The sequence below is a fragment of the Sus scrofa genome, chromosome 2, assembly GCF_054392235.1.
Source record: "Sus scrofa isolate SSC_HxYL_T2T_F1_AM1 chromosome 2, Sscrofa_HxYL_maternal_Yorkshire_Landrace_v2.0, whole genome shotgun sequence".
Taxonomy (NCBI): domain Eukaryota; kingdom Metazoa; phylum Chordata; class Mammalia; order Artiodactyla; family Suidae; genus Sus; species Sus scrofa.
In genome coordinates, this window is record NC_139384.1 from 159,905,232 (window position 1) to 159,916,570 (window position 11,339).

An 11,339-nucleotide genomic window follows, 5' to 3' on the forward strand; every position below is an offset into this window, starting at 1 on the left:
TCCTAGGTTCATAATATTTAAAAAAAAAATAAAGTCTTTTGCCTGGAGTGACACGGAAAAAGTCCAGCTTGTATTGTGAATAAAGCTTGCTGCTGAAAAGTTTGTTTCCATTAAATATAAAAACCCTGGTTTAGAGCAGGAGAAAATGGCTGGAATGGGGTTCCAGAGCGAATTCTAAGTCTTTCATTCTGTTACCCCCCGCCCCCGCCCCAGCTGTGGTTGCAAATTCACCTTGGATCCTTTAAAACACCAGTGCCGGGGGTCTTGGTGGAACCCGGGAAGGCGCCCAGGTGCGCGCTGCTCTACAGCTCCCCAGGTGCCTGGCATGCCCACCACTTCTCTAAACTACTGAGGTTCCAGATGTTCCGTGTTTGGAGGCCTTGACAGTTTTGGGGGGGCACTCGTTAGCTGTTGTGTAGACTGTCCCTCAACTGAGATTTGTGTGATAGTTTTCTCATGATTTAGCTTGGGATTATGGATTGCTTGTGAAAACAAAAATTTTGAGCTGGCTTTACAATGCTGACCAGGTAATTCACTACCCTGGGCCTTAATTTCTTTATCTGTGAAATACAACCAGCTGTTTCAGAGCTTCGGTTTTTTTGGTTTTTTGGGGGGGGGGGTTTGAGGGGAAAAGCCTTTTTTTGTTTAAATCGAAGTACAGTTGATGTACAATACAATATTATATAAGTTATGCAGTGATTCACGATTTTTAAAGGTTATATTCCATTTATAGTTATTATAAAATATGGGCTGTGCTCCTGTATTGTATAATGCATTCTTTTTTTTTTTTTTGTCTTTTGTCTTTTTTGTTGTTGTTGTTATTGTTGCTATTTCTTGGGCCGCTCCCGCGGCATATGGAGGTTCCCAGGCTAGGGGTTGAATCGGAGCTGTAGCCACCAGCCTACGCCAGAGCCACAGCAACCCGGGATCCGAGCCACGTCTGCAACCTACACCACAGCTCACGGCAACGCCGGATCGTGAACCCACTGAGCAAGGGCAGGGATCGAACCCGCAACCTCATCGTTCCTAGTCGGATTCGTTAACCACTGCGCCACGACGGGAACTCCTGTATAATGCATTCTTGTAGCTTATTTTATACACAATCATTTGCATCTCTTAAACCCCTAGCCCTCTATTTCGCTATCTCCCTCCCCTCTCCCCATTGGTAACCACAGTTTGTTCTCTATAACCGAGAGTGTGTTTATTTTTTGTTATATTCACCAGTTCTGTTTTTACATTCCATACGTAAGTGATAGCATACAGTATCTGTCTCTGTCTGACTTCTTTCACTCAGCATAATGCCCTCCACGTCCATCCATGTTGTTGTAAACGGCAAAATGTCATACTTTTTTTTTTTTTTTTTGGCTGACTAATGCTCCATTATATACACACAAACATGCATATAAACAGGACTGGGGGAATACAGACCTCTCTCTTAAAGGGAGCACACAGAATCTCACAGGCTCTGGGCCCCAGGAGGAGAGCAGGAATTTGATGGGAGCCTGGGACAGACCTACCTGCTGGTCTTGGAGAGTCTCCCTGAGAGGCGGAGGGCCGGCCGAGGAGCTGCAGCTCATCCCGGTGGAGAGACACTGGCAGCGGCCATTCTCAGGAGCTGCGGTCCCGGCGGACCCTGGAGAAACCCCTTTAGCTCATTAGTGCCCACACCTGGCCCCATGCAGCAGCCTGGATGCACCTGTGCTGGGGTGCCTCAGGCCAAGCACTAACTGGGGAGAGATGCAGTCCCCTCCATGAGCAGACAGGCTGCCTAAAGACCACCTGAGCCCACAGCAGCCTCTGGCCTCAGCCCTGCCCACCAGAAGCCCAGGAGCTGCCTCCAGCCAACAGTGCGTAGGCAGCATCCCCAGAATTCCCCTGGGCCCTGGCCCTGCCCTCCAGGAAGCCTGGGGACCAGCCTCATCCACCAGGCAGCAGAATCAGAATCAAACCCCCCACGATCTCATAGCCTGCAGATCCTGCCTGCCCACAGTGGGTCAGACCAGCCGCCCGCCCTGCCCACTAGCAGGCCAGCACCAGCGTCAGGACAGGCTGGACCCTATACCCAACCGTGTCAGAAACCAGCCCCCTACCACCAGTGATATGTATGGTAAGTACCACCCATAAAGTTTCCTGAGGGGAGTTCCTGTTGGGGCGCAGCGGAAACGAATCCGACTAGGAACCATGAGGTTGCAGGTTCGATCCCTGGTCCACTCAGTGGGTTAAGGCTCCAGCATTGCCATGAGCTGCTGTGGTGTAGGTCACAGACGCAGCTCAGATCCCAAGTTGCTGTGGCTGTGGTGTAGGCTGGCAGCTCTAGCTCCAATTCGACCCCTAGCCTGAGAACCTCCCTATACCCCACGGCTGCAGCCTTAAAAAGCAAGAAATAAAATAAAAATTAATGAATTAATTAAACCTGAGCCACAGCTGTGATACCACCAGATCCTTAACCTGATGCACCACCAGAGATCTCCTGAGTTTTCTTTTTAAAATCACTCCTTCCCTGACCCCAAACAGCTATACAAAATACAGCTTTTGTTAACTTTTTTGGTCCAATGTCTATTTCCTTTTTTAATAGAGAAATTTATTTTTATTTGGAGTTATTATCTATGTCCTCTTGACATTTTTTTTCCTTCTACTTAAACTTTTTAACCTTTTTTTTAGCCTCGATTTTCTCTACTCGCCAGTAATCCTGAATTTATAACATCTCAGAATAAGTCTTTAAATGTCTCTCTTTTAGAGGCTTTGGCTCTCGCTCTATACTCTGCTTCTAATGATCTCATCCAGGAGAGCAGATCTTTCAAGCACCACCCATACCAAGAACACGCATACATTTTTTTTTTTTTTTTTACCTCCTACATTTTTATCTGCACCCAGAATCTTTAAACATATTCGCTGACCTAGGATATGTGGGCTTGGCTGCCTCAAGTTTAAAATGTCATTTTGAATCTTCAAATTCAAAATGTGGAAACTTAACGAATATCCTTCTCCACCACGATGTGTGCTTCACTCACGGGGTTTCCAATTCAGCGGGTGGTTCAGCCACACCCCGGATGGCGTAAATCAGAAACTCTGAACCTCCTTGATGCACCCTCTGGTCCAGCTCACCAGCAGTGTGCTGACTCATTTACTCTCTCAAGCTTCACGATTTATCAAATAGCTCCAGACGCTCTATTCTCTTAGAGCACCGCAATAATCCCTACATTCATCCAGCCATGGTTTTCAATCCCACGGTGTTCTCGGCGCTATAACCAGAGAACTGTTTTTCACTGGCCGATCTTATAGTATCACATCTTTGCTTAAAACACTCCTAATGCATCTGGGGCTCATGGCAAATGACTACAGCCCTTTTAAGAGCTTTCAGCTTCTGCATGTCTTGCTCTTCTTTACGGCCTCCCTGCACTTGTTTCATACGTCCCTTTATTTTCTCTTCCTGGCTTTGGCATTTCTTTATTTACATGGCATACTGCTTACCAACCCTGGGCAGAGAAGCCTCCTGACTGCTGACCTCTAAAATCCTTCAGAGTCGGGCCCATTCGGGCTGGGAAAGGACTCCTCTGATGGTTGCCCTGTCTCGTGAGTTTCCTGACAGCTTTCCAAATCCAGCTTACAGTTCCGGGCGGTCTGGGCTCCTCCATCCAAGCCCGCGTCCCTCAGCCCTTCCCTCCGAAGGGGTTTGTGACCTCAGCTCCTGACAGCCTTCTGGTCCCTCTCCCCTTCCCACCGCCCCCTCCAGGCTGCAGGCATTTCCTCTTACAAAATCTTTGCACTTTTAACGTGTAAGTTGCTTCTGCTGCGTAGAGACCTCAGAATAACACAGTCTCTATGGCCTTTCTCTCTTAGGTCTGGTCTGAAGACTAAGTAGCCAGGCACTCATTTAATACAGAATTTAAGACCTCGCCCCACGCGATAACAACCTCACTCTCATGAACCTTCTTTTATTTTATTTTTTCTGGTTTATTGAGATATAATTGACATGTGATATTGCGTAAGGTTAAGGCATACAATGCGATGGCTGAATGTACATACAAGCTGAGAAACAATTAGCACAGTGAGTGGCTCTCTCCTCTTCCTCGAGGCGGGGACCCACAGCTGACTGCCTGCCCCAGTACTTTTCTGGGAGATTTGCAAACATACCATTGCCCAGACCTCATGTATCAGCAATTGATTCACAGCTTTGGTGCTGAGAACCAACCGTGACAAAAGGTCTGCAGCTGATACCAATTCCCGATAGGGAATTTGTCCTCTAGTTTTATAAGATGTTCCCATCGAGGAAACTGCTTAAAAAAATACAGGAGAACCCTCTCCTAGGTCTGACTACGGTACGTAAATCTACAATCATCACAATGTAAAAAGTTTACATGTAAACTTACAGGAGAATTGAAATTTACCACAAATCTCCAATTGAGTCTACTGTGCTCTAGCACACCGAAATTCTGAGGGTCTAAGCATGTGTTTGGAGTTCACGGAGTTCCCACTGGGGCTCAGCAGGATAAGAACCTGACTAGTATGCATGAAGAAACAGGTTCAATCCTTGGCCTGACTCGGTGGGTTAAGGGCCTGGCATTGCTGCAAGCTGCGGCTTAGGTGGTAGATGCGGCTGGGATCTGGTGTGGCTGTGGCAGGGGCATAGGCCTGCAGCTGCGGCTCCAATTGAATCCTTAGCCTGGAAACTTTCATATGCTGCACCTGTAGCCATAAAAAGGAAAAAAATAATAATAATTACAGTTCACAAAACTGCTGGCTTTGATCCTCTTGTCCCTTCCAACTCAGTAGCCTGGAAACCTCCCATAGCTCTATCTTAAGATCTGTGCTTTTCTGTGGCACTTTCTCCCCTCCTCATTGTTCAGGGTTCATTAGATAAAACTGTCCCAAACTCCTGCTGAGAGATGATCTATTGTGAGATAGCTTTGTGAGGCAGAACACAGGAAACCTCAGGGTCTTATCTCCTGTGAGCCGTCTGTTTTTCCCCAACAGCCCAATAAAGGAGACTCCTCAGCTGGCAGGGAGTGGTTGGGAAGGCAGACACGGTCCCCAGACCCCTGACCCCTGACCCCACCCTCCACGGCCCTCTCTGTCGCAGGTAGGTCAGGTCGGGATGCTATGGTGTGTCACGTTGCTGTGAAGACTGCTCCCAGTCAGTCCTTCTTGAAATAAATGTTTCTTTTTTTTGAGGAAAAATTGATATTCCAAAGTGCCTATTTCTTTACAGGCAGCTGCGTTTCTTGTGGGCTGAGCCAGGGCTGGGAGGGTGAACAGTTCCTTCTCAGATGGGCAAAGAGGACTTGTCCTGATGGCTCTCTCAATCTCTGCAAGGTCTCTGTTCACGTGTATGTCCTGCTGAGTCGTAGTTCGGAGGAAGAGAAAAATAGTCCATTACAGGTGGGGATCTGGAGTTTCTGGTGTGGCGCAGCGGAAACGAATCCAACTAGAAACCACGAGGTTGCAGGTTCGATCCCTGGCCTAAATCAGTGGGTTAAGGATCCAGCATTGCTGTGAGCTGTGGTATAGGTCACAGACATGGCTTGGATCTGGCATTGCTGTGGCTCTGGCGTAGGCTGGCAGCTGTAGCTCTGATTCGACCCCTAGCTAGGGAGCCTCCATATGCCTCAGGTGCGGCCCTAAAAAACCAAAAAAAAAAAAAAAAAAAGAGAGAGAGAGAGACAGAGAAAACCATTGGGAATCTAATGGGGTTGGGGTTGGAAGGGTTCCTTAACCAGGAGAAACTGTCATCTGGAGGTGGGAATTTGTCCCTGTATCATGTGTGATAACCTTGTCAGTTCCTCCGCAGACGTCGTAAAATGTCTCTCTCCTCATCATGGATCAAAGCTGTTTTCATCATTTCCTTGGCAGGACCTCTTCATTCTGGTGAGTAGATTTTCATCTGCGGTGAAACATGTTACATATCTTAGAAAGTGCAGGAAAAAATTCTGTAATCCTGGAATGGAGGAGCTTGTGTTTTATTGGGTTTGTAAACTTTAAGTTGATCAAGTGGAAAACGGGCCCATTTGTTACAAATGCCTTTTAAAAACTGCATCAGTGAGTTACTTTTTCTCATTTCCCATTTTGGAACAAGTCGTGGGTAGAATGAGCTGTAGAGCTTTGCTATTTTTTTATCTATGACTAAAGAACAATAAGTGTTTTGGTTTTTGGGTTTTTTTTTGTTTTTTTGTTTGTTTGTTTGTTTGTTTGTTTAGTGGTCAGATTGTTAAATGCGAACTGTGAGAAGGAATGATTTTTTCTAGGTTTGGTATTGCTCAATGTTCTGTCGTCCCCCCACCCCATGGCTGTACCCATGGCACATGGAAGTTCCTGCCCCAGGGATTGAATCCAAGATACAGCTGCAACCAACCACATCAACACTAGATCCTTTAACCCATTGTGCTGGGCCAGGGATTGAACCAATAATTTGATTTTTTTTTTTTCCTTTTTAGGGTTTCACCCACAGCATATGGCTAGGGGTCAAACTGGAGCGACAGCCACCAGCCTACACCACAGCCACAGCAATGCCAGATCCGAGCCATGTCTGTGACCTACACCACAGCTCAGAGCAACACCGGATCCTTAACCCCCTGAGCAAGGCCAGGGATTGAACCAGTGTCCTCAGATATCCTCATGGATACTAGTCGGATTTGTTACCCCAGAGCCACAACGGGAACTCCCAAGTGTTTTAATCACTCACTCTGAGGCCCCTGAGATAAGCTTTTATTTAAGGCGAGAACACAGTGACACCTGGCTAAGTTAGTTTTTTTGGAGCTCAAGGTATTTCAGAATAAGGCATCTGTGAGGTGTTAGATAGACACACAAGTTAGATCCCAGTTCTAATTAATTAAGTTCTGAATGATTTCTTCATATTTAAGTGATATGCTGTAAAGCATTATCTTATCTGTCTAGAGTGTCTCATCAGCAAAACTGGGAATAAAGACAATGCCACCTTCAAAGAACAATGTTAGGGTTTTGAAAATACAGAAAACTAATTCTCACAGAGTTAGAATAATTGCTAATGTGAAAATACTTCCAAATTTGATATTTTTTGTGAATTTTTTGTTTTGCTAATGACGTGAACATCTTGCCCCATTTCTTGCTGGGTCTTGAGTAAGCAACTGGCATAGATTTATGCTCTCAAGGAGTACGGTTCCTGTTTCCTAAAGACGGTTTTTCTCCCCTTCCTCCTCTTCTTCCTCCTTTTCCTCCCTCCCCTCCTTCTTATTTCTCTCACTCCTCCTCTCCTTCTTCCTCTCTCTCTTCTTCTCCCCCTGCCCTTCATCATTTTTAACTTTTGCCCCCCATAGGCTGGTTGCAGAAAACTCTTTTGCACCTGCATCTCATTTCCGATTTCTGGTGAGTTAATACTGGTGGAGGTTGAAAAAGATGAACACTGAACTTTTCTACATTATAAATTGTAACAGCAAAATTCATCAAAAATGTGCATCAGAAAGGCCTTTCAAAAAGTAAGAAGAGAGTGTTAGTATTACACTGAAGTCAAAGATAGAAACAGCCATATAAAGCCATGTGTCATTATCTAGACAACATAAAAATGTGCATATCCCTTTACACAAAAATGTAATTCATGGGCATAAATGTCACGTCATATGAGCATCTGAGAAAGGTCGGATGGTTTTTAGAGTAGAAGCATTCATCTTAGCAAAACGAAGGAAAAAAGAATCAATTAAATACACATTGAAGGGTGAATAATAAAATGACAATTTCCATATATCCACATAGTGTAACATTACATAAAGGTTAAAAATTAAACTACAGCTCTAAATATCTGAATAAACCTAGTCTCAAAGAAGTTTAAAAAGCACATGATGTAAGCAGTACTGTTTGTCATTTTTCAATACTGTCAACACTAAAAAAAATTGCATATGTATCTATATATGTACCTATGTGCAGGCACACGCAGACTTAGTGAAATTATCAAGAGAGACAGGGAATGAGGAATTTAAAAATTTGATTTCATGATTGCTTCTTGAGTTTAGAAGGAGAAAGATATGAAGGGATGTGAAGTTGGTGTCACTAAATTACAAAAAATACATTCAGCCACTTCTATGACCTCTTTAAAAAAAAACAGCAGGTTTACAAAAACGTTAGTAATATTTTTAAGTGTGATATATGTCAGTTTTATAAGTTTACTGTTATAGATGTTCGTTTTTAAAAATATGAATAAGGGAGTTCCTGTCTTGGCACAGCAGAAACGAATCTGACTAGGAATCATGAGGTTGTGGGTTTGATTCCTGACCTCGCTCAGTGGGTTAAGGATCTGGCGTTGCCGTGAGCTGTGGTGTAGGTTGCAGATGCAGCTCGGACCCTATGTTGCTGTGGCTGTGGTGTAGGCCGGCAGCTGTAGCTCCAATTTGACCCCTAGCCTGAGAACTTCCATATGCTGCAGGTGTGGCCCTAAAAAGCAAAAAAAGATAATAATGATAATAATAAAAATAAAATAAAATTTTACCGAGACTTTCATTCCCTGATAAATTTTATGTTGTCTATATTTAACAGCTAAACTGTAAACAATATACAGCAGGTTGCACCAGAGAATATGATCCAGTTTGTGCAAGCAATGCAAAAACTTATGACAACGAATGTATTTTCTGCAATGAAGATATGTAAGCACACAATAGTAAATATTCAGTCTAGATAACCGAGGCATAACATACATAGAAAAATAACTAAAATCCCTGTAAAAAAAATTAGGGGTCACTCTTGTTTCTTTCCCTGAAGTTCTTATATCTGAAAGTAATTTTGTATTCGAACTTTCATTATAACTTTACTTGATACTGTGAAAATATATAAATCAATTAATTTAACTTACTCATGAGTTACTAATATCAGACTAGCAATTAATACGATGTCATTTCAAAGCCCAGATGCAGAATGATAGCTCTGTGGTGGTCGTGGAATTGAACCTGGCCGACTTGTAGCTGAAGGGAGCGTCACTGTTCAAGCACCAGACTGATCATGGGACTCTAAATCCCCCCCAATACACCCACTCACGCTAGAAAGGGACTTTTCTCAAGGGCCACTTGGTCTCCAAAACGCTGAGAGCCTCTAAATCCTCTTTGGAGAGCAGGGCATTCTTAGAGCACCCCTATCTAATCTCCCTTCCTGCCTCCTCCCCCCTGAAGGAATTTGCAGTCTAAAGGTTCAGCCGGCCTTCCCCCCGGCCCACTCTGTTTTCTCTTACAGGTGTTTCTGCTCACAAAAAAAATCTTTGCACATTTAATGCCTTAAATCGGCACCCGTTGTTGGAGGACCACTGGAACAATGGCCAATCTCTCCTCCTTCTGATCTGGGTGGGTCCCAAGGCTGAGTCAGGACTGAGCACATAGGGAGAGTCAAGTGGCCCTGGGTGTGCGCTAGGCCCTGGGAGCAGAGTCCAGCTGCTTCTGGGAGTGGAACACAGCCTCCCCATCCTGGTGCATCTTCAAATCCTCCTCGTCGAAAAGGTGTTCGGTGTCTGTTTAACATCCAGACTCTATTCTGCATGCATATTATCTACATTTTTGTGCGTGGCATCAACGGTCCATTTAGAGCAATGCATATAATTTCTCAGTGCTACCATCCTGGGAGTGTAAAATATTTCTTTCTTTTTTTTTTTTGTCTTTTTGTCTTTTTGCCATTTCTTTGGGCTGCTCCCGCGGCATATGGAGGTTCCCAGGCCAGGGGTCGAATCGGAGCTGTAGCCACTGGCCTATGCCAGAGCCACAGCAACGCGGGCGGGATCCGAGCCTCGTCTGCAACCTACACCACAGCTCACAGCAACGCCGAATTAACCCACTGAGCAAGGGCAGGGACTGAACCTGCAACCTCATGGTTCCTAGTAGGATTCGTTAACCACTGCGCCACGACGGGAACTCCAAATATTTCTTTTTTAAATAAAATTTTTGTCTCGTAATAATTTTAGATTTACGGAAAATTGTCAAATGTAGTACCAAGTTTGTGTATCCTTTATCTAGTTTCTCCCAAGGTTAATACCTCATAGAAACTTGGCACACCTGTCAAAACTAAGAAATTAACATTGCTCTATCACTATGAGCTAACCTACAGAATTTGCTTGGGGTTCACCAGTTTTTCCACTGATGTCCTTTTTAATATTTTTTAAAAAATATAACGGACTTTATTTCTTCCTTGAAACTCTTTAATGTTTTTTCTCTGTCTCTTTCTTTCCCTCTAGGAATAATGATGTCAAAATTGATTTTGAACATTTTGGTGCCTGTTAAATATTGATGAAGCCGTGTATCAATATGACTTTTATTGGAATCCCATTTTGTGGTACATTCTGCAGATAATCAGAACCTTAAATTCATAGATGACCAAGTGAAGCCTATGGAATGAAGCTAGGCTTTAGAGCATTTAAAATTTTTTCAACTTTAAGTCCCTGTGATTTCAGGATTTTGATTCTCTGTGTTCAGTGACAGTTTGAAAAACAAATGTCTTAATTGCATGTTTGGTAACATAAAATCTGGCATAATTTAAAATAATAAATCTCTCAGTCATTAAAATGTTAAATGATGTTAGCATTATTAAAATACCCTTTCTTGGATCCATGGGTTAAGACATATATATTTTTTTGGCAACTATATTCAAAGCAGTATTTTCAACAGTGAACAAGTAATACATTATTTGGTGTTTAACAAAAGTGCAGAAATACTTGGGTTCCTTTCGGTCCTCAAGAATCAAATTTTCCATGAAAGGGGTCTAGGAAATTGAAATCAAATTCTCAAATTCTTGTAAGAATCTTATTCGGTAGCCATTGGATTTACCTTTTGTCCAATAATGAAAATAAGAAGCTAAGGCTGTAACAATACTTAAAACTTGACATTTGGCTAAGAAATGGCAGTTTTGACCTGAAATGTGTTATTTTATTGCTTTTTAAACATCTTTGTTTTGGCATTTACATACCCAAAACATAACCACTTTTAGATATTATACAATGATTATTGTAAACATACAGAGATATACAACCATCACAATAACGCAGCTTTAGAGCGTGTACATGATCCAGTGAGAAGGTCTCTCATACTTTGTGTCTTCTGTGTGTGTGTGTCTTTAGATCCACGGCATATGGAGGTTCCCAGACTAGGGGTCTGATTGGAGTTGTAGCCACCAGCCTGCACCACAGCCACAGCAATGCAGGACCCAAGCCGTGCCTGGGACCTACACCACAGCTCACGGCAATGCTGCATCCTTAACCCACTGAGCGAGGCCAGGGGTTGAACCCACAACCTCATGGTTCCTAGTCAGATTCACATTTCTGTTGCACCACAGTGGGGACTCCAGGTCTCTCATATTTTAGATATCACTTTCACTTCCAACCCTCAGCACCAGGCAACCACCAA

At 43.7% G+C, this 11,339-nt stretch overlaps 1 protein-coding gene and 1 long non-coding RNA gene across 3 annotated transcripts in view; one reads left to right on the plus strand and one right to left on the minus strand.

Annotated features, from left to right (window-relative positions):
- LOC146405818 (uncharacterized) overlaps positions 1–1,614 on the minus strand; it is a 181,481-nt gene extending 179,867 nt beyond the window's left edge. For both annotated transcript variants that reach the window (XR_014839032.1, XR_014839031.1), the window contains exon 1: positions 1,518–1,614. This is a non-coding gene — a long non-coding RNA (uncharacterized LOC146405818). The remainder of the gene's footprint in view (positions 1–1,517) is intronic.
- A 3,388-nt stretch (positions 1,615–5,002) lies between these two features.
- Positions 5,003–10,502, plus strand: LOC110259535 (acrosin inhibitor 1-like). The gene is made up of 6 exons (XM_085011741.1): positions 5,003–5,080; positions 5,210–5,379; positions 5,789–5,865; positions 5,981–6,036; positions 8,500–8,606; positions 10,175–10,502. Exons 3-6 carry the CDS (start codon positions 5,799–5,801, stop codon positions 10,218–10,220), a joined length of 276 nt encoding a protein of 91 aa, XP_084867867.1. The 5' UTR covers positions 5,003–5,080; positions 5,210–5,379; positions 5,789–5,798; the 3' UTR covers positions 10,221–10,502.
- Positions 10,503–11,339: the final 837 nt, after the last annotated feature.

Coding starts and splice junctions, on each gene's coding strand:
- LOC110259535 (XM_085011741.1), top strand. CDS start 5,799: ATGTCTCTCTCCTCATCATGGATCAAAGCTGTTTTCATCATTTCCTTG. Junction 5,866..5,980: donor GGCAGGACCTCTTCATTCTG/GTGAGTAGATTT, acceptor GTAAACTTTAAG/TTGATCAAGTGGAAAACGGG. Junction 6,037..8,499: donor GCCTTTTAAAAACTGCATCA/GTGAGTTACTTT, acceptor TATATTTAACAG/CTAAACTGTAAACAATATAC.